The sequence below is a fragment of the Solea solea genome, chromosome 21, assembly GCF_958295425.1.
Source record: "Solea solea chromosome 21, fSolSol10.1, whole genome shotgun sequence".
Taxonomy (NCBI): domain Eukaryota; kingdom Metazoa; phylum Chordata; class Actinopteri; order Pleuronectiformes; family Soleidae; genus Solea; species Solea solea.
Window position 1 is genome coordinate 5,140,716 of NC_081154.1, and position 23,219 is coordinate 5,163,934.

Genomic DNA, 23,219 nt, shown 5'->3' on the forward strand with positions numbered 1-23,219 from the left:
TTTCCAAGTGTAATTGTACATGGCTTGGATTTAATATTCCAAAAGTGGATTTACTTATTTATTAATGCTTAGGTTCTAGTGTGACGTAAGCATATAGGTTATTTTATCCTCTGGAAACTGTTCACCAGTTGGATGGTGTATGGCTGACAGGACTGAACTGGAATCTTAAAATAAACATTCATGAAACATTTCCACCAAAGCTTTATTAATGTATATATATATTTACTCTATGTACAGGTCTAGAGGTAAGCACATTCAAAATCCAAGGACCTTTCTTTATACAAAGACAGAACCAGGAGTTTTACAACCCTACTAAATGGACAAATTGATCTGTTCCACATAGAGAGGGTAGATACAATGTCTAAAAATGGATATCAAAAAAAAGTCAGGAAGTATGTCATTAACTTTAAAATTGTACTTCAAAAACAGTTTGGAGTATAGTTATTTCCACAAATCAATGCAGAAACACTGAAAATATTAATTAAACAAATATTAAATTTAGTTAGAATTTGATTTGCATGCATTCACTTAAAAAAAAAAAAAAAAAAAAAACTCAAAGGTATTGGTGGAAGCACAGCAGCAGAGTATTAAAATATATCCCCTTGTTATGAGAAGGGGCCAATAAACAATATAAAGAAACAGTTATGGTAGACTGCACATTGCATTGAATGGCTTTAGACATAAGACAATTTAGAGATGTGGGGCCTCCTCGCCATGTGTAAAGGATGCCCCTGGTAGTCTGCATTTACCAAGGCTTGTTGGGTTTGTCAAATAAAAATAAGAAACCCAATACTTCACGAACAGTTCACATGGTAACAGACATTGTCAGTTTACAAGTCTTGAGATGCAGAGTTTTTGAAAATGTTTTGACAAATGACAAAAAAAAGTCCAAATATCACACATGTACAGACTGACCAGTCTGGGTTTTTAACATATTGTATTGTTTCGGGTGTCTTTTTTAAGCCCCTGTAATAGAAAAGGGCTTTAAAAAAAACAAGTCATCGACAGATCATTTTAGACTACAACTATTCACAGTACATGCATTTGTGTAACCGACACACATCTGATGCGATACCAAAATGTGTAAATGTCAATGTGACAACCTGTAGAGAGTCAAGCAAGCGACTGACGTAGTGACAAACACATGATCCCCTTAGATCCCCTAATAAAGCTCAAGTAACTGGAAATGAAAACGTTTTTATATATAGACATGTATTTGAAAAAAAAATAAAATCAGTGGGGGAAAAAAACAAAGCAATTGAGCATATCAGTTTATTTTTATAATATCATAAAAACGGAGTAAAAATCTGCCTGCTACCTAAATATTAACTACCTTGCCCAAAAACACACAAAAATGTTTTTTTCCCAAAATGAACATCACAGATGATGTCTTTTTGGCCAAATGCATACAAAGCAGGATATAGGTATTTTATATATACACACACACGGTGTCCTGTAGAAGCAATCGAATATTCGCACACACTCATCTCACTTCTATGGACAGTCATTCAAGTCAAAAAACTAAAATAAGTATATGCTATTGTGCCTGCTTGGCAACAATGATCTTCATCGGATTGATTCTACTTTTCTCACAAACCAAACCCCCCCAAAAAAGTTTCAATTTATTGATTTTGTTTCGGAAAAAAAATCAACTGTTGGGTCTTGGTCTTCTGGCACCGCACTTGAAAAAGAAGAGAACAACAATGAATGACAAGGGAAAGAGTCGAGAGAGGGAGAGATTATTAGTCAGGATTACAGTTATTTACTAGAGGGGTTTGGTTTGTGCAACCAGAGTAGCTCATGTGCTTCACACATGTGCTTCATGTGTGAATTTCTCTGTGAGATGAATAAAGTATCTATCTATCTTCACTACATGAGGTCTCACGCTGCAAGATATTTGCCATCTTGGGGTTAGTGAGGTTGCTTTGAGTAAGGAACACCCCATGATCTCAGAATATTGTGAATTGATTCACACAGTTGAAAAAATCTATAGATGAGCTGCTTTCAGACATGCACTTAAGTCCAGATGTTTTCCCAAAAGTGTCTGGAATGGGAGTATGTGAGAACACAAAACATTCCTAACTTTTCTGTGTTTTTGTTTTTCCATTTTCCTAAAAATGAAAAAAATCAAAAAGTTATGCATCTCATTAGGTTTTTATCTAAACAGAACACATTTTGAGAAAAACAGGTCACAGAAAGACACAACATCTGACACTACTCTTGTGTTTTCATGTAAACCCAAACCTGGCACATATACTACAGCACCTGAAAAAAAGAAAAAATATCATATGGAGAAAGTTCCATTTCCATAGGGATAAGGCACCTGACCCAGTTTTCCAAAGTTTATGTCTGAAAACAGCTCTAGAGTGCGTCATCCAAGTCTGGTAAAAAGTCAGATAGTGCTTTAAATCAAGCTTAAATGCACCCATTATGCTCCCTCCCCCCCCTCTTCCACCTCTATTATGTCAAACTGTCCAAACAAAAGCAGCGTAGCTTTTTTGAAAGGATCAGTAGATTAGGTTTCTATTTACAATCTCACAATCAGGAGACAACACTGTCTCTAACCCGGCTGGTAAATACAAAGTGACTGATGCTGTGGTGTTTACTGTACATATGCCCATTCATAGGGTTGATGTTTTTGGTCCCTTACAGTGGTCCAAACTTGGATTCGTAGCGACCCACAACATTCTTGAAGCGGCCGCACTCCTTTCGCAAATCGGCGACCTCTGTCCGCAGCGCTGCGTTCTCCCGCTCCAGGAAAGCTGCTCGCACAGTGATCTGATTCTCCTTTAGCCTGCGGGCGTCACGCGAGCGTTTAGCAGCCACGTTGTTTTTATTCCTCCTCTGCCAGTACCTGTCATCCTGGGGGAAGCAGAGAGGACAGAAACGGGGGACTGAGTGAGTCATAGGAAAACACGACACCAGCCTCTGCCTTGCATTTCTCCCCTCAACACTGTTACTTAGGGAACCACATTTACCATCTGATGTATAATTTTATCAGAACATTAGTTGAAATCTGACCTGGGCTGGGTTTATAATGTGCCTGACAGCCAGCTTCCTCTCTGCATGTAAACAAATGCCAGTGTTGTTTGGTGGCCTGAAAAACTGCTGAGTCACTTTAAGTTACATGGGCAGATTCAATAAGACGTGTCCAGGACTTGTCTTCTGCCCCCGCACACCACTTACGCAATGGGGAAAACATCTAAATGATGATTATCTAATAATCCTGTTCCATTTCATTTATAATAGTTTATTCATATATAGCAGAATTGATTATTTTCAGCATAATATTCACAGCACAGTCTTATGGTATATTCCTTATACCAAAGCTCTATACAGTAACAAAATCTACAGTAATAGGTCAAATGGAAGTCGATGTACAGGAGAAATTATTACAATAATACATTTTTAGCCCCCCTCCCCTGCTTTCCACATTCTGTGTCCACAGAGAGTTGCTACCAAAGGCAGGATTATGAATCTAATTCAATGAGAAATCTTTCATATTTGATTTAGGAAATTCAGTTCTCTTAAACTTTCACCGCTGGGCTTCCTTAGTTTGTAGCAGTGAAATGCAGTGTTTCTTAGTTTGTTCCTTAAAAAGGCTCAGTCTCCTCAACACCAATTGAAGTGGTTTGGTTTTGCTGCACTTTAGGAAGAAGATTAATGTTTTAAATTTATGTCTTTGTCATTTGTGCAATGTGTATTTTTTAAAGAAGCAAACGGCAAAATTGCTGTTGTGAAAGTATGTTTTTTTTTGTGTCTTCCCTCACCTTCTGCTCTTCAGGCACGTACACCTTCTTTGCCTTTTTGATCATTGGCTGTGGCTTGAGCTCCTCTTCAGAGAATTTGTGCTTGCGTGGGTTGAACAGTTCTCCCCCAGGCACACTCGACAGCACCAGGTCTGTGGGATCTGGCTCGTAGTTGACGTCGACCTCGACGTCTTCGGGGTCAATCGGCTCGGGGGTCGCTCTGTTGTTGTCTGTGGACACCTCTGAGCAGACGGGAGAGGAACATAAGACTTTCATTATCAGGGCAGGGGAGTGTGAACTGTCTTTTGTTATTTAGATTTTTCCGCATCAGTGAATGTCCTTTATTGACAGGTCAAAATGGCTTCTCAGTGGGTCTATTTAACAACAGTGGCATGTCTCTGACACTGTATTCCAGGACATTGATATTTAACTTGTTGCATCATCTCTACCTAAACAACCGGTTATGTGACATGTGACATGCCCACACTTACTTAACAGCTATTAAAAGAAAGCATTCTGCAGAGCCCCGAGCAGTGTTCACCCCGTCCTGTCCCACTCACCTGCAGTAACATCACAGATGAGTTCAGATGCGTTCTTGATGATCAACACTTCCTCGTCACACCCGTCCAACTCCTGAATGGGTAGCAGGGTCAGTGAGGACAAACTTGCTGGCTTAGTGACCGTTTTAACTTTGTCTTTCTTCAGCTTCACGGTGTCTTCATCCGTGCTGGTCTGTAGGGCTTCTCCGTCGACCTCGGTGGCAATGCCATTCTCCATGAGGAACTCCTCCAAGTCCATGTACTCCAAGTGGAAGTTCTCACCATCGTAAGGAATGGTCTTCTCCCAGATAGCTGGGGTCAGGGCGGCTGATGGACCCATATCATTACTCACTCCCAGTAGAACATCATTTCTAAGACATAGCTTTTCCTTGTCGGTGTCTGAAACAAAGCAAAGATAAAAGAACAGGATTTCAATAATGTGGTAGATGTAATTAGTCAGGACAGACAAAGAAGGCATACCCCTCAGTCCACCAAATCTTCTCTTCCCAGTTTTTTAATTGTTGACATTACAAATAGTTGTTCCTACTACTATGATTGATAATCACAATAATGATGATAATACACACTGTATTAGTGTTTAACCAGTGCCAATTTAATGGGTTTTTTTAAGCAAATGTATCAACATTCGCACCGGCATATTTTATGAATATATTTGCATTACGTTACACATTTTACATTCGTAAAAACTGAGATGTATCCCCCTTTATGAAGTCAAACAATTCCCAATTCAGGTGTGTGAGCCTGGACAGTAAAGACGTGGAACAAACCCTGACAGTGAGTGAGTGAGTGTGTGTGTGTGTGTGTGTGTGTGTGTGTGTGTGTCCAGTCTCTCCAACAAAGATGGACTCTGGTGTTGACAATTTTACAAACACTTTTTTAGCTGACCTTGTTTTGACCTACACCGTTTGCGTTTTCATCTTACCGTCGTCTCCATCGAAAATATTCGGCGGAGGCATTTCCATGATTTTCTTCAGAACCACCGGGAAAGAACTCGGAGCCTCGGCGGCTGTTCCCAGCGTGACAACAATCGGCTCTCCCGACATTTTTTTGCCTCTTAAATAAGGCAAAAAAAACCGACGGATATCTCGCTTTTTTACTCGAACGAGGTTACAAAAACCGCCGATAGAAGACGTTACTCAATGTGTGCAAATCCACAAAAATCCGCGGAGAACAGCTGCCCGTCGGTTTGACCAACTTCCTCGGAAAAAGTACTATGTTCGAGCACAAAACTGAGAAAAGATGTCGTCTTTGCCTTTTGTTGATTGACTCACTGTGCCTCATGAATATTCATGAACTCAGCTCCAAGGGGGGCGGGGACTATCGAGGACGAGCTGCCTGCGTACATTGGTTGACCGAGTTACTGCTCCTGTTCTACTGTTCCAGAGGAAGAACAACCACGCAAGAACAAGTTAAAATATTTTATATTATATTATTTAATATTTAATACAATATTATATTAAATATTTAAAAAAATATATATTTGACCCGCTTTGTCATCGCAGCTTGAGCTATTAAAGTTTTAACTATTTTCAACGTGGCAACCAACCAAACACGCGATTGGATGTTTACACATGTTCAGGGGTAAAAACAACAACAGGATGACGACATTTTAAGTTGCGACCTCGTTTTACTTTTCTATTCTCGATAGAAACCACAGAGAACAGACAGTACTAGACACTAGACAGCGACTGGTACAAACCGGCTCCGCTCACATGCGAAACCACGTGTTGCGGCTTCGCTTACAAATAAACAGACCACTCCCACCAAGCGCTGCGCTATGTTTGTGTGTCCCTCACGTGCAAGAGTGTGCAAGGGGGCGCTACTTAAATTATGCGTTTGATATTTTTATTCTTGCAATATATATCACTTTTTATTTCTCTAATTCGTATAATTAATCCTAACATGTGAGATTTTTTATGCCATTTAATATTGAACTTTATAATGATTAGGGACCACTTTTTTGTGTCCAATACATACAGACATCACAAACTCGGGTGTCTACCAATACACATATTAGTCCGATACGGTCATTTGTAGACCATTTATTAAATAACGATGAAGCTGTAAATTGAGCTGAGTCATTTTCACATACTTTTTTCAAATGTGTAACAAATACTGTTCTCCCCGAAAAGAGGAAATAAACAGCTAAAATGCTTTTGCTTATTTTTAATTTACATTTTTACAGTATGTGCAGAGTAAAGCAGGTGATTTATAGGTCTTTTGGATTCTATCGGATTTTAGATTATTATCTGTCCAATATCCAATCCAGTGATTTTGACTGGTATCAAACCGATATTGATACTGACTGATACCAATTCCCACCCCTAAATGATGATGCCATGATTTTCTGTGCATTCTGGGGCTCCACAACCATTAAATATTTTTGACATTAAATTGTCTGACTGAGGAGTAAACTACAAACTATTTTAGACTACTAAATGAAAATTAATATGATTACTTTGACCTTTATTAATCTGTGTAAGGAAGAAATTATTGAAAATTGAATAATTCTGTGGTGTTCATTCTACTCTGAAGACTTTTATTCTTGTTTATCTCATTATGGAGAAAGATAAGATTTCTGTGTCTTTATCTTCAACAACGTTGACTAAGATGAATGCGTATAAGTGGGGGACATACAGTTCTCGCCACATCAGACTTCTGTCCAGCATGTGCAGCATGTTCTCATTAAAATGAATTATTTCCACACCTGAATGTTAAAAAAATGAAGTGTCATGATGAAACAGTCAGCTGTATGTAAAATGGGGTCAGGAGCAGCATGGGCTCACTTCAAAGGATAATAATGAGATTACTTGACCCAAATCTGATTTATCTGAACCTCCTGCAGGCTCACATACAGTAGATCAAACAAGAGTCATCTTGTGATTTAAGTACAGTATAGAATAACTGTTAGTAGAGCTGCAACTAACGATTATTTTCTTGATTAATCGATGAATCGTTTGGTCCATAAAATATCAGAAAACCATAAAAAATGTTGATCGGTGTTCGTCAAACCTGGAAATGATGATGTTCTCAAATGTCTTGTTTTGTCCACAAACCAAAATGATTGACTTTTAATGATTCATTTGTTATGCAGAGCAAAGAAATTAAGAAAATATTCATATTTAAGAAGCTTAAACAATCAGAAATCTTGTTTTAATCATGAAAAAAGCTTCAAACCGATTAATCGATTATCAAAATAGTTGTCGATTAATTTAGTAATCGATTCATCGATTAATCGTTTCAGCTCTAACTGTTAGTGCCAAAAACATTCACTCAGCAATAAAAACAACATTTCCATTTCCTATGTAAGGAAGAAATGATTGAAAATTGGATAATTTTGTGGTGTGTGGGAAAAGGAACAAAAATGTCATCATTTTAAGGATTTAGAAACACCGATTAACATTTTCTGACACGTTGCGTGAGAAAATAGGGCTGCAATGATTAATCAATACATCGATTGATTACTAAATCAATCGGCAACTAATTTATAGATAAATAGATAAAATGCAATACATTCAACACTCAAAACAAAATCACAACAAATCAAATTTAATTATAACAAATTCATCGGTTTCAGTTATGTTGTTTTTTACAATTAAAACAAGTTTCTCTGGTTTTTCAGCTTCTTAAATGTGAATATTTTCATGTTTCTTTGCTCCATATAACAAAGAAATCATAAACATTTCTGACATTTTATGGACAAAAAAATACTTTCTATGTTTAGTTTGCACACACTTTTATTTGTAATGTGCTTTCATTTGTATTTTGATGGTATGTTTTCAATGAATGAAACTGCCCCCAGGTGATAAAAGTTTTTTTTTGAATTTGAATAAAAAAAACCCGGAAGACTTTTGAATTCATGCCATAATAATTGCTTTGTGACACCTTTATTTTCTGGTGTGGTGTGGTGTGTGGAACATGTTGTCACTGCTCCACTCAATTTTGATTCAATCAGACCTTTAGACCTGACACTGACAGGCGGTTTACGTAACACGTAGACACGCAGTTTGCAGAAATGTCAGTCACTTTCAAAGGGGAAAAAAACCCTCAAAACAATGTTTTTAATCTCTTCAAACCCTACTTGAATCACAAACAACAGCGTGTGACAGTCACTTACCGTCCTCGTTGAAGCTCGGGACAGTAAACGGATGCTCAAGAAGAGCTCTGAAAATCTCCGGGATCTCTGTAGACATTGTTTTTTTCACCAATTTAAAATTTAAAAAAAATATGGTGAAACTTATGATTTACAACTGACAGGACGCAGTGTTCAAACAAAAACTAAATCCTGAAAGTAGTTTAATGCCTGGCAGCGTTGTCAAAAACATTAAATCGACCTTAATATCATGCGAAATCTGTTCTACTAGTTACTTATAACGGTCAATCAGTTATTAGTCCTCTCCTCAGACACACGCCCCTCGCTTCTGCAGCCAATCAGAAGCGCGCGGTCCCGGGAGGAGCGCTGATTGGCTGTCGCTGTGATGGACACAGACTTGAGCCAATCAGCGCGCGGCTGAGTTATCTAAGCTTAAAAAAAATGTGTTACAAAACAAGGTGACAGCCAAGGAATTCTGGGAAATTTCTTTTGGGAGGGAAATTATACACGTTAATTGATTTGAATAATAAAATTTTTGAGAAGGTTTTACACTTTATATGTAATAAAGAAGTTTGTCTTCTAATTTAATGTGCCCATGTTAGCAGAAAATTTACTGAATTTATTAGAACATCATTTTTTTATTCTTGTCTATTTTTATACAATGAGTATTAGGGCATTGAGAAAAATAAATTCACAGACTTTGAGAATAACATAAATTTATGAGATTGAAGTCATAAATTTAAGACAGCTGTGATTGCCACCCTGCATAAAATAAAATAAGTAACCCTAAAATGTATTTAGACTAACTACTTTTCCTATTTTTACAATCTGCAGTCTCAATAATAGGTGTCACTTCTTCTTACACACTGAACCTTTAAACAAACATTTACATTTTTGTATTAGCTAAATAATTATGAGGTGTCTTTTGACTAAAAATTAAAAACTAAACAACCAAAATCAAAAGTGGGATAAGAAAAACAGGAAAAAGTTTAAAAAAAAACTTATGTTTTCTGTCAGGAACATTCTTGGGTGGAAAAACAACAAAAAAAACAGACAAAGGTTTCTTTCTAAAACAGTCCGTTTATTAAATGCTTTCAAGAGATTTGGTCCACTTTTGTGATCATGAAATTCCAACCAGGGAGGAGAAAAGCGAAAACAAAGTCAAAGGGATAAAACAAAAACCAATGCGAGAACAAAATGTAATAAAAATACAGTACAAAAAGAGGCCTTGTTTTTCCACTTCTTACGACCCTGGTTTCTTAATCTGGAGTTGTTGAAAACAAATCGAATACTTTCTAACTGACTGAAAACAGATTTGTTCAGGTTTCTCTTTTTTGTGTGTGTGTGTGTGTGTGTGTGTGTGTGTGTGTTACGATGAGTGTGGGTTCTGCGAATCAAATGACACCAACTATAGGAGGCCAATTCACATGACTTTTAGAGAATAACCAGAACCTGGTTTCTGCAGCTGACAACTGCGTCACTTTTATTAAACCACAGCAGGGCGTGATATTTAAAACGGTTTTAGTCAAGAGAACAAAGATAGCTTTTCAGCCAAAAAGACTATAGCAAATAAGAACACGTTATATTATCAACAATAAATCTAATGTCTGCTTTGTAAAGCTCACAAAAGTAAGTGCAAATATCTGAAACAGAATTATGAAACCAACAGTGCACAAACCTTACTCTTAAAATTAGGAAATGTGTTTTGTTTGATGAAACAGAAGCAAATGCATGATGTTGCAGTTGCTTAAGTGACACCATGTCAACACAAAGGAAAACTGCTTTTAGGTCTTTACTGGGAGTGTTGTAATCTGGATTAGATTGTGAATGGACATAATCTCTGTGACTTTATTGTAAATAGACCAATTTGGGATTTTCAACAACAGCTCTTTTCACATGATGTGTGTGGCATTGATCCAAATTAAACCAGATTACAAAACGAGACGAGATGAACTCAAATTAAATCTGAACCTCGGCAGATAAGGACGTAACGCAGCGATATCAAATTTCTCCAAATATTAATGACTTTTGCAACAAAACCTGTCATAAATTTAACAATCCTGATTAGAAAAGATTTGTGGACAGAAGCAGTCACATGTTGCAACTTCCCTTTATAATTAGTGTCATGATTCGCTTTGCCTTTAACACACACACACACACACACACACACAAACAGAACATGCAGCACAGACTTCCACAGTTCTTTGTTTCCCCGTGTGAGTCAATTAAATCATCAACGCTGGTTTTTCCTCCAGCAACAGAAGAGGAGCTCCCCACTTCACGCTCTTGCTTCTTATTTCTGTCACGTAACAAACTCACTTCGGGCAGGTTTTTCAAAAGAAAAAAAAAGGCAGGACTTTAAAACAAAGCGATAAATAACATTGCTTCCTTTTAACAACCTGTCCTTTTTAAAACTCCCTGAAAATAAAAAAATGATAATAATAAAAAAAACAAGATGGAGACACTTTTACTGTTGACAGCAAACTCTTCCACAGCCACAGAAAAGAAAAACAGCTCCGCCATCTCTTATCTAAATTACCTTATGAGGGTGTCTAAGTATTATAATAAGTATCAGGTATCATATACTGTATATAGTAAGCAGGATTATACAATAAGGGTATGTATCATCTTATAGATGTAGTATATCGAATAAGGCGCTATACAGAAGTATATAGGCCTCTGTGTATGCTTTTTGTCGTTTCCACATCTGTCTTCTGACGGAGAAATCGAGATCAAGAAAAAAGTGGCACAGCACTGGGCAGTGAGCAGACGGAGAGCTCTGCTCGCAAAGGGAGAAACAGTATATACTCATTTACTCATATACATAATTTCCCCCACCATGAAAGGCCGACAAGCAGAGCTCGGACAACATTAAAGGTATAGCATGTCTAACATTTTAAACAGACGTCACCACCTTTAGGACCTTAAAAATAAACCTTACAACATCTATCAAGGAGATGGATCGCCGTTCCGCTCACCGCCCGAGCTGCGCACCGCCGCATACGCAGACGCATATTTACTGTCAATTATTATATTCATACATGGATACGTATATAAAGAGAGAGATATACATCGCAATTAACATACATATATCAATAGCATATAGAAGAGAAATAGAAATAGTCAATAGATAGCAATCATTATCGTCATCATATTCATCATAATACTAGGTAGTAGTAGTAATACAATCCCTCAAAGAAGCGAATATCGGGGGGTTGTTCCAGACACGGGTTCCTTATTATTATCATCCGTCTACGACGCTTAACTGCAGAGAGAACAGGGGAAACTCATGTGAGGCCTAAAAATCTGACTCCAACCACATTTGGAGGTGGTTTGAAATTAGGGATGGGACGATACCACTTTGTGTCCGAAACTGATACTGATATCACAAACTCAAGAATCCACCAATACCGATATTAGTCCGATAAAGTAATTTTAGCAACACATTTATGCGGAGTCATTTCAAAGACATAGTTCTCCAACTGTGCAACAACTATTGTTGTAATAAATAGCCCAAACATGACTCGACTAAAATGCTTTTGCTGATTTTTATTCAATTTTACCATGTGTCCGACATTTTTGGATTGTATCGGATTTTAGCTATAATATCCGACTCTGTGATTTTGACCAATATTGGACCGATACAGATTTCCTATTTGAAATGCAGCTAAAATCAGATGCGTCTCAGTCTGAACACTCTAGCTTGCTTGAATCAGATGTCAAATCGTCTTTTTGTGCAAGTGGAGCGAACAGTTGAGTTGCGCCAATGAGAATCCAAACTCCCACTGTGAAGCCTCAGTGATCTGAAGAGCTGAAACGAGCGATTAACTCCTCCAGGAAAATGTTTACAAATCAAGTGGGAAGCAAGAAGCAAATTCCCCCTCATAGACTTCGATTCAAACGCACTTGTTTTTGCAACCAGTGAGTCGCCCCCTGGTGGCTACTTAAAATATTCCTCTCCTATTTCTATGTACAGTCTGTGCTTTTGCTTTTGCTTTTTGTGTCTCCTTTGTCAATAAAGTTCTGGTCCATGATTTGATGTGGACAATTACTTGAAAAGTGAAAGACGGTGTTTAGCGAACTTGTCTAAATCTTATTTCAAATATGTTTTTAATGCTTTGTGTTAATGATAATCTTATGTCAGACTGCTTTAGTTTAATACTGGGAAATTCATAATCAATTTTTACATGAAACTCAAACACTCCCTGTCTGGAACAACCCACACAGAAGGAAAAATTACAAAATAAAAGTCTTTAAGAAAAAAAAAAAAAAATCACTATAGTCATCTAGTTCAGCGATACGTGTCATATAGCAATACCTCAATAACAAGAAGTTCTATGTAATCAATACAGGTTTTCAGGTTATATATTTATTAAGCTTAACCGCTAAGTTATCAATTATTATTAGTAGTATACCATTATTTGTAAATATGCATAATATGTGTGTATATGTATCAGAATATAGACATACCTCCGTCGAGTCTCATAACAGGGATTCTGCCTCTGTGTGTGTGTGTGTATCTGTGTTTGTGTGTCACACGTGGATGTGTTGTTTATAGGCACAATATGTGGCGTGAATCATTTCCCTGTGTCATTCTCACAGGTTTCCCATTAAAAAAAAAGTCCAGTGTGTAACGTTTAGAATGGTTTATGACCAAAATGTAATAGTTTTTGACCATGTTTCGGTTTTCATAGGCGTAGCATAAGCTTTTAATTTGTACATGAGGCCAAAGTCTTGATTTATGGAGGCCTCCATGTTTGTGTTTTTACAGCAGCCAGAGGTGAGCCTTTCGACTTTAAAGTGGTAGCTCACTCTTAGAACACATCATTGCTGTTGTGCGAAGGCCACCGTAGTTCCCCAACACGCTTACGAAAAAGAGACGCGACTAAATCTTACAACACTGGACCTCTCTGGAGGGACGCATTTTTATCTTGGGGTTTGTCGTTAGCTGCAGGGAGCAAAACACTGAGGTGCGTATGAGGAACCCAGGTTTCCGTTTTGAAGGCCGTGCGGGCGCGCGGCGTGTCGTCAGCGAAATAAGGACCCCAGTTCAACTGAAGACGTGGCATAATTCAATAATTCATCATTTCAAACCACCTTAAATAATAGAACAATCGATTATAGAAAAATATATTCTGAAAAAAAGTTAATCTTCCAACTTTTCAGCCTTTTAAATCATCCTCTTAAACGTTCCTTTTTTCCCTCTTAAATTACTAGGAAGCTATCATCTTCTTTTCAACAACTTAAGTCGGTGTTTTCACCGTGCTTCAGTCCAAGTGAGGTCGTTATTTCTGAATGCTTATCAACAGTCTAATCTTTATCTATTGCCAAGAGGGGATCTGCACTCATCAGTGACTCCTCCACCGGCTTCACGTGTGCCTGTCGCTCTGAGCACAAGCCCTGACATTGCAGATGTTTAACTGACGTATTTTAATCACCAGTTCCATCAAACTGAGCAGAGCCGACAGCAACTACAACATAAATATGTGAAGAGGTGTGTGTGTGTGTTTGTGCCCGTCCCACTCTGGATCAGCTGATGTGATGATATAACAACTTATCAAACCATCCCCCCCCCCCCCAAGCTTAAGAGGGGGCGGGTTAGTTACACAAGTTTGCTTTTTAAGTGTATCTCCGTCGTGCATTCCACAACCACAGCAACATCTTAAAATGATTTGAACTTCCTTGTTTTAAAATGGCCCATGCAGGCTTTTACATTCACATAGTTCTACCAATATGGCAGACAAGTACAACAGGGAAGAATGACTCCCAGGGAAAAAACAAAAACCAAGACTCACTTTCATTCCCATGAAGGAAGAAGAGAGGGATTTGGTTGGTATGCAGCTCAAGTAGGAATGTCCACCAAAGAAAAAATAACCTCTTTCTATTTGGTTTGTAGTTACTTCAGCATCAGGCATAGACAGCACTGAGAGCTTGGTGCTTTCTTTTTGGCACTCCAAAGTTACAATTTAAGAGTTAAGAGCGCTGAGCTTAAACAGAATTATTACCAAGCATTCTTTAAAGGGCAGCGACCAGCGCGCCCAGTCACGCGACCGTTTCAGTGCTTTCAGAGGATTTGAGAATCAAAGAGGTCACTGGTGGACACAGAGCTGCTGAGTTCTAACAGCACTCAGGACGTTTAATCCTTTATTTTAAGTCCAAGGAGAAACTGTCGTCTGTGGAACTGCGGTACAATGTACTAGAGGGGAAACTTAAAAAGGTATTGTGTGGAACTGCAGCATGATAAGAAAACAAAACACTAAAGCCCAAATCCTGTATTTTCACTCAGTGTGCCTGTAATTTGTATATGTTTTGTGTATGTGTGTGAGTGTGAGTGTGTGAGTGTGGGGTCTATTATTCTGTCGTGTGTCCACTTGCTCTCATGCTGCTGGCTGGGATGCTGGAGGAGGTCAGACTGGAAATGGTGACTGACTGGACAGTTGTAGCTGGTGTGGCAGGTCTGTCCGTCTGCAGCTCAGCAACAGCAGCCGTTCGGCTGCCTCTGGTTACCATGGTGACACTCAGAGGTCGTCCCCATCTGACAACCGCCGGCCTCCCTGGAATAATGTGCCGTTGTAGAGATCCAATGAAATGAAAACAGCAAGCTATGACATTTTATATACCAAACAACTAATTGATTAAATGAGAAAATAATAGCAATAATGAGTATTATCATTATTTGCAGGCTTAATTCAACACAATTAATTCAACATACTCGTCAGATGTTAGACAGACAGACAAAGGTCTCACTTTGGTGAAAAACTCATTCACGTGTTCACTTACTCACTGGGTAACTTTCACTGATTCAGGCTTTACACATACATCTCAGTTTCTAAAAAGTTCCCTGGTTGTAGTAAATTACTTTTACCACTTACCATGGTTTCTGTGTAATCTGCCGTTATGGTGACCTGCTTGTCCTCTGGAGGCGGGGTCACCGCTGAGCTATCTGTGCGTCTACACTGATTGGTGAGCTGCAGCCACAGTTCATACATCTGCTGCATGTCTCTCACTGTGGTGGCAGAGATAGAAAAGACAAACAAGAGGCAATAAGAGGCTATCGTCATAGGACCAGACGACGTGATCAGGGAGTTAAGACATTACGAGTCGATCTAGATCCGAGTACAAAACACACAGCTTATACAGACACCACTGCATTTTCTTTGGAACCTCTTACGGCTGTTGTTCTTCATGTATGTCCACACGTCCCTCTCTTCCAAACTGTGAGCAAATGAGCAGTTTCCAATGTAGTGGCACTTCTTCTGCTTCATCACATGCACACACATCTGGGTGAGAGACAAACACTGGGTGTTACACTTTGTAAAGTCAAGACGTACAATTCTTACTTTGGAAATATAGTCTAAACCTGTGTTTGGTAGCTATTCTGGTCACTTAATTTTTATTTAATAAGCCAAAATTGACATAATCCGACAGGGCAACAGGGCAGCTGAAACTGGTAAATAATCAGCATGAAAACACTGTAGACAAAAGAGGCAGAGCTGTGAGAAGGTTTACAATAACACCTGCTCCCCAGGGCAATAGGCTGAGTCAGCTGTACACAACATTCGAGAGGCAGAGGGAGTTAAGAGTGTGTGACAATAGTAGAGGGGGTTAAAAAAAAAAAAGAAGAAGAAAGAACTCACGTCGTATTGCTGTGGATATGTGCGTGAGAAAGGCAGAGGCCGAACAACGACCCACTTTTTCTTCTCAAAAGATTTTACCAGCAGAACCCGACGCTCCTTTGTCCAGCTAGAGAGACAAGAGAACCAACGTCAAACAAAGAAATCAAACAAAAGCCCAAGGAGAGCAGCAGTTATTTAATCAGAATTCGCTGCGGTGCAAATTACGTGTGTACGTGTCGTAACGGGTGCGCGGCTTCACCTGTGTCGTGCTTTGGCAGTGCAGTACTTGAGGTTCTTGTCGGGCTCGTTAACTTGTCCTTCCCTCCAACACTGGCCACACACAAACTTCATTTTCAGGTTCAGGGGTCGCCCCCGTCCTGCCACAGCTCCTAGTCCCCCCACGCCGACCCCTCCCATTGGGGTTACACCTCCACCTAAGCCATCTCCCCCCATTCCTCCGACCCCACCCCCCATTCCTCCCATTCCTCCTGTAGGCATGCTGTTAGGATGTGGGATGTGGATAGGCTGAAAAACATGAGAATGAGAATTTCATATGAGTTTTGCTGTTTGTAAAAACTACAATTACAAAGGACAAAAGTTTAGCTGATTTGAATCGCGAACAATAAAAGTCTTAAAAACAAGCTACTCAAATGTCCATTCAGGTTAAATAACTGTTGTGAGAGACTAACACAGGACATCTGCAGGACTTGGGGAACTGGTCATACTTAAAAAGATCCAGTGCACAACCGTTGCAGGCTTATTGGCAGAAATTAAATATACATCTCATAAGTAGTTTAATATATACGTGTACAACGGCTTAAAAAAAATGAATACATTTTTACGGGAGGCTAGTATGGACTTGCTTTTGTCATTTTGCCGACTATGATGATGGGCCACATAATCAGACACACAGAAGAGGAAACGGTAGAGACAGATTTGTGAAAGAGCGCCGTCATCCTTTCTGACGCCACAGTCGTTCTCTAATGCGTTTGGGAAAAGGGGAAGACGAGTCTTCCGTTTGCTTGCACTAGACGACACTAATTCCTACAAATTGGATCTTTAATTTGTGAAATAAACTGGGTCAAGATTTTCCAATTTCAGTTCCTGCCTCACCTTCTGTTGCTTCTGTGCGTTCTGTTCCAGCCTTTGCCAGTGTCTCTTGGACTCCTGCACCATCTCCTCATGGGTGATACCTGAAGGTAATTAAATCAAATTAAACTCTGGATTACATTTCATTACATGTCAATGATTCCACCCTAACTTGAACACTGAATTAATACAAACACCCACCAGTATCCTGCTGTAGGACCCAGCATTTCAGCTCTATGACAGAGTGAGCGAAAGAGCAGCTGTCCTCGCGCTGGCAGCCATAGCGGACTTCGTGGCGACAAACATCAAACTGGCAGAGGGGGTGCAGCGGACGCACTTTGCTGTAGCGCACGTTAGCCGACCTCACCACATGCACCAGGCACCTGCACGGGAGGTACAGAGCAATACACATTTACTGAAGCAGTAAGAGAGTTTTACTGGACATTTTAATTGTCCACATAAACTCAACATTGGTACAAAAAAAAAAACCACACTCACTTGTTGTCGTCGAACGGGTGTCGAGCTGTGAGGTTTGAACAGACCGCTAAGTTTTCTTTGCTGCGTTTGCTAATGATTCGAGGCTTACTGTCAAAACATTCCTGTGTAGAGAGGAAAGAGTCAGAGAAGTCGGTGGTTTTGTTTTCAACAAAAACACAAGACTGCCAGCATCTCACTGTGTTCTTACCTCACAGAGGAACATAAACATGCCCATGTGGAGCTGCAGCAGTCGCGTGACGCTGAGCGCCCGCCGCTCTGTGCTGCCCAGCGGATCAAACAGCAGCTCTCGGCTCAGCGCGCCCTTCCTCTCTTGCGTCCACACGTCAATCTCCTCCTGGCAGTAGGCAAACGTACAGTTCTCCCCGTACTGGCATTCCTGACGCTCCTGAACCTCTGCGGCACACAGACAGGAGAGAGAGTGAGTAAGTCTGTTTCGCTTTTGCAGCATGTTTACCACCTACATCATACATTCAGGTTTTAAACTCACCTTTACAGAGAACAAATGCCCCCAGGAAGTTGTTCCGTACAGGCCGAGGTCTGATCCTCTTCCAGGTGGGATCATCTGAGTTTTTGAGGCGACAGAGCAGCACATCTCTCTTACAGCGATGTGCTGCCTCTGGCTGATACTTGTAGTCCATCACTCGTGGACCTAAGAGCAAAAGACAGTCAGGTTTTCAGCTTAAAGAAGATCAACATTTTCATTTACATTTGACGAACACAGTGAGAGAATGTCCAAGTCAGACGCCTTATCAAAACCAGGAGAATCTCTAAAGGATCCAGATGAGGGGGTGGCACCTTGCTTGAGCATGAAGGAAGCAGAACGCTTGCCCATTCACTCGCTGCAGGTTCCCCAGAGCTATTACCACAGACATTTGCGCTCAGTACGACTGAAAGCAGCTAATGTGATTCTCTTGTCTCCTGCTGTTTCTTTTGATATTTTCCCCCCCACTGGCTGGTTAAATAGAGACTCGGCTTCAACAACTAAAACCAACCTATTCTGCTGTAACAGGCATGACAGGCCTGTCGGAACTCATGTGTGGCTGCCAGCGGGTTCCTGGAGAGCAGAGACAGGTTTGTTCCTGCTGGACCATTCTGAGGATGACAAGAATATGTTACATAAAAAAAACAAATAAGCTACTTAGCTGTGTAAATACACAGTCAGAAAGGGCTTTTAACGCAACCCTGCCGTGTTGTATTGTGAGTGCGAGTTACTTACTGCATGTGCAGTGTTGTTGCGCATTCCAGGGATGAAGCTGTGACACACTCGTCCCCCTGAAGCACACAGACATAAGGACACCGTCGATATATTGTAATAAGACTGTCTCACACAGAAAGTACATCACTGTAGGAACTTGAAAAGAACAGACCAACCATTTAATCATTGGGGAACCTACACATTTGGTTGTAGATCCAGTTAAAGGAGCAGATCCAGGATTTTACCAATATTAAGCTTCTGTTTTGTCTGAATCTACCAGAAGTGTATGACTGTTTGGCTTTGGCAGACGTATGTGTTCAATTGAGAGCCAAACTTAGTACATCACCCATAATTATACTTTTTATTAATCAGATTAAAATCAATATAATGAGGTTTACCAGGGAGAGTGTACTCTGACAATGAGTCCAGTCCGCCTGTGGCGATTCCTGCCTTTCCGTCTCCATCCGCAACTTCAGTGAAGCCTCCCAGTGCGTCCTGCGCCTGGGTGGAGCCTTGGTCCCGCTGGGCCAGTGATGAGTAAGGCTCCATAGGTGGCATGTCACTGATGGGGGAGCTGAAGAAGGCTGGAGGAAGCTGAGGGGAAGGGGCTGGAAGGTTGGGGGAGTAAGGAGGCCGGAGAGCGACTGCCGTGTTGGGAAGATTGGTAGGGATAGCACCCTGGACTGGACTCTGAAAGAGACGGAGGCTTTATTGAGTTAAAAATAACCAACAACTAAATGCGAAAATAATCATGAAATTATAAAAAAAAAAGAGATGCCCAGTGAGGGTGCATATAGAGAGTTTATCTCTCTTCATGTCCTACACTCGCCTCACTGACTTTCTTGGGGATGCATTCCAGCAGACTGTCCTTGATGACGCTGTTGCATTCGTCTATGCACTCGTCAGACTCCGGGACAGAGTACGGCATGGGAGGCAAACCCTGGCTGCTGGGGCTCTCTGACAAGTCGGAGCATGGCGTCACAACAGGGGTCACCAGGTCGTCACTGACTGGGATGGGTGTTGCCAATGGAGCTGGGATGCACTGTGCATTGGACATGTCCGCTGGTGAAATTAAAACAGCAAAACAACGGTAGGGGTGAACATGGGATGAGATGAGGAGTCTGTGTGGATTCACACATTAATGGTTTTCTGGTTTGCCATACATGGTCCAATGTCTCCCAGAGATTCCAGTCCATTGGACGACATCTAAAAAAAATAAGTAAATAAAAGTAAATCCCCTCACCTCTTCATCAGTCTTAATATCACATATTTCAAGCAGTGACAGCAGTACTCACCTCTCCTGTGGGTGGTGACGTCTCCACAAGACTCTCCCCTTCAATGGCTGTCGACTCTATCTGAGGGCTGACATAAGCTTTGCGGCCCTTCAGACCCAGTTTACTGGCCAGATCCTGGGCCAGTTCACTCACCTGTCGGTCCTAGAAGATAAATTATGACAAGAAAAACTGACAATCATCTTCCTGGTGTAGAGGTAAAACTAAATAATAAAATTGTATTCATACTATATATAAATAATGCTGGAAACATACATGTGGTGCTGTGAGGAGACATTTGGTTCCACACTCATAGGCCTCTCTAAGTCGACCCAACTCCCTCAGACAAAGTGCTTTGCGGTACAAAGCCCTGCGACTGCCCTCCGACACATAGAGTGCACTGTCACAGTCCTGAATGCCTCGGTCAAACTCCCTCTGAGACAGAAATAAAGGAGAAGTTGGATGTGAGAGAATGCAACAAAAAAGGGATTTGGATAGAAGCTCCACTGACAGCGAAAATCATTGTTTTTATCTTATGACAATGGTTTGAATCTAATGGACATTTGTTAAAATATAAAAGTTGTGCACTACAGGTCTCAGTTTACTGTTAATCTTCATTTGCTCATATATCGTGCATTTATAGGTAACACCCCCCCCCCCCCCCCCCCCTCCTCCTCCCCCCTCACCGTCTGGTAGTGGGCAGCAGCCCTGTTGACGTAGAGGCTGTCCAGCAGCTCGTGAGGGATGATGAGGGCCTCAGCCTGGGCGTAGCGGGCAACACTTATCCCTTCCCCATACTGCTGGATAGCCTGGCGACAATCCCCTTCTCGAAAGCAGGCATTGCCCTCGTCCAGCAAGTTACACACCAACTGGGTTAGAAATGGCTAAAGGGGAATGTGCAAAGAGATATTAAATATCGTAGAGTGAATTAGAGAGGGGGAGTGATATAAAAAACAAAACAAAAATGGTAACAAGGAGAGGAAAAATGAGGGGGTAGAAGTGAAGCGAGAGCAGGATTGAGGACAAGATAAAAGAGACCACAACAGAATCGGTATAGTCATACTGAGATTTGAGAGTACATATTGTATGTGCACAAAAAGGGAGATAAAATGGGTCAATGCAAACCTCATAATTCTCAGGCTCTGGAAAAGGCAATGATGACCTATGAACAGAATTCAAAGAAAAGTGTGAATGTTCTCTTTTCAGAAATATGCACATCAATCATGTTATCACTAGCTAGTTGCAGTGAGGGGGCAATAAATATCAAAATTGAATGTTCACTTACTGAATAAAGTTCATTGCTCTTTGGACCTCCTCTCTTCGTTTAAGTCTTTCAGGATCCATAATCTGAGGGTGACGATGAGGTTTACTTATAACAGTGTAAACAGCTCAGGCAACTTAAAAATAAGTGATTTTATCAGTGATAGTTGGTTAAGGGTTAGGATACTTTGTTGAACCCAAAAACTGGAAGCTGGTTTTGTGTTACAAAACAACATAGTATCAGGCCCCTAACACACTGTAAAATTATAGCATATTAAAAAATATTGGGGCATTGTATACACAACATACAAACATTACAATAAAATAGAAACAAACACTTAAGAAAGTATAAATATAGAAGGAACACAGCTATAAAAAGAATGGGAATTAAGTATTCAAACTCGCGATATTAGGACAAACACCGGACATATAGAAAACAGGGAATTAGAATGCAATTATGTACAAGTGCTATAGCTCTCTTTTTATACATATCTGATACACCTTTCATTTGTAATATTTAGGGCTGCAGTGATTATCAATTGATTATTAAATTCAATTCAATCAAAGTATTTTGATAATTGGTTCATCGTTTTTTCAGCTTTCTGACTTTTCGTCTTAAGTGATATTTTTGATTTCTTTGTTCCATATTAAAAAAACTCACAAAATCATCCATCATTTCATATTTTCACCTGATTACCATCATATTCCACTTGTATACTTTCATTTAATATTTTAACATATTTAATGTTTTTCCTACTAATTAATCTCAATTTAGTCATTTTGGGATTGTATTAATATAGAATTGTTAAACTGTTTTACGTCTAACCTCCACTTCTTACACAGCAGAATTAAGAGCTTGATATGTACAATGACATACATTTACATATCTATTGTATTATATAAGAGATTGTTGAGTTCTGTAGTTATTAAAAACATTAACAAACAGTGCTGATTTATTTAAAAAATAAAAACCCGTCGTAAACATGCCAGGGCCTTCCAATAAAACATGCTAACACATCACCGGACCTGCGTAAACAAACAACCTGCACAGCTAACTGTGCAGACGGCGTCTGGTTGGCGTTAGCTACCTTGAAGGAATGTAGATAGTCTTAGAATGAAAGACACTGTAGTTACGATATGAAACGCTTATTTATAGCAGAAGGACGGGGACATTAGCTGCGCTTTTAGCGTTAGCAATTAGACGTAAACTTTTAAAGAAACGCATTAGCTACAACGTTAGCGTGACTTGAGGGGAGGTGGACACGACCTTTCACTCCCAACAAACAACACGGCAACGGGCGACGCGTGTAAAAATGTGTTAACGTGTTAACCGTTTACCTGCTAGTTCTCGAAACAGTGGGTGGCGTTAGTGTTACCCGAATTAACCGACCGGTAGTTACAACAACCAACCAGCTAATGCTACACTGACGTTCCCTCAAGGTATATGCTAATAACTTGAACACACACATAGCTCCATAGAAGAACCCTAACCCGGAAAGTTTGCGAACATAAATGCGTTGATTATTAGAATGCGAATGTGTGTTAGGTTAACAAGTAATGATTAACAGCTAGCTTCTCTGGTAGCTCAGTCCCAGCTCACTCGGCTCGGCTCAGTGACTCACCGACTTCGGTTAGTGCTTTTCGGGTATGAGGAGGAAGCTTCACAGTGCGTTGACGTTAACCGTAAGAAGACAGTCTGTGAGAATCAGTCAACATCTAGGCGCATATTTGAACAGGTGGCGTCCCTGTCATTGGTGTATGTGTGGACGGAGCACGAGTTTCTAAAGTGTGCTAACGCCAGCTGAGCTAACTGCTATCTGTGCTAACCAACAACCAGTGCCCGTATTGCAACAAGTCTCCGGGAGGAGAACGGCCAAAAGAGGGCAGC

The 23,219-nt window shown here is 40.2% G+C and overlaps 2 protein-coding genes across 4 annotated transcripts; both read right to left on the reverse strand.

Moving 5' to 3' along the window:
- Positions 1–1,258: 1,258 nt before the first annotated feature.
- Positions 1,259–8,658, reverse strand: tefa (TEF transcription factor, PAR bZIP family member a). 2 transcript variants are annotated; one of them, XM_058620516.1, is made up of 5 exons: positions 8,427–8,658; positions 4,310–4,687; positions 3,771–3,991; positions 2,651–2,862; positions 1,259–1,681 (listed from the first exon to the last, which is right to left on the reverse strand). In XM_058620516.1, the coding sequence occupies exons 1-5, from the start codon at positions 8,500–8,502 to the stop codon at positions 1,618–1,620; spliced, it is 951 nt and encodes a 316-aa protein (XP_058476499.1). In that variant the 5' UTR covers positions 8,503–8,658; the 3' UTR covers positions 1,259–1,617. The 2 variants fall into 2 exon arrangements, with proteins under 2 accessions (XP_058476499.1, XP_058476498.1); XM_058620515.1 differs by lacking the exon at positions 8,427–8,658 and adding an exon at positions 5,232–5,568.
- Positions 8,659–9,751: 1,093 nt separating this feature from the next.
- Positions 9,752–23,201, reverse strand: zc3h7bb (zinc finger CCCH-type containing 7Bb). 2 transcript variants are annotated; one of them, XM_058620712.1, is made up of 21 exons: positions 22,954–23,201; positions 21,357–21,418; positions 21,197–21,233; positions 20,758–20,955; positions 20,348–20,506; positions 20,096–20,236; positions 19,964–20,006; positions 19,639–19,862; positions 19,199–19,490; positions 18,822–18,877; positions 18,598–18,697; positions 18,093–18,254; positions 17,793–17,998; positions 17,606–17,706; positions 17,309–17,490; positions 17,132–17,211; positions 16,278–16,543; positions 16,040–16,145; positions 15,574–15,682; positions 15,275–15,408; positions 9,752–14,956 (listed from the first exon to the last, which is right to left on the reverse strand). In XM_058620712.1, exons 2-21 carry the CDS (start codon positions 21,413–21,415, stop codon positions 14,921–14,923), a joined length of 2,691 nt encoding a protein of 896 aa, XP_058476695.1. In that variant the 5' UTR covers positions 21,416–21,418; positions 22,954–23,201; the 3' UTR covers positions 9,752–14,920. The 2 variants fall into 2 exon arrangements, with proteins under 2 accessions (XP_058476695.1, XP_058476694.1); XM_058620711.1 differs by having other exon boundaries at positions 19,630–19,862.
- Between the last annotated feature and the right edge of the window lie 18 nt (positions 23,202–23,219).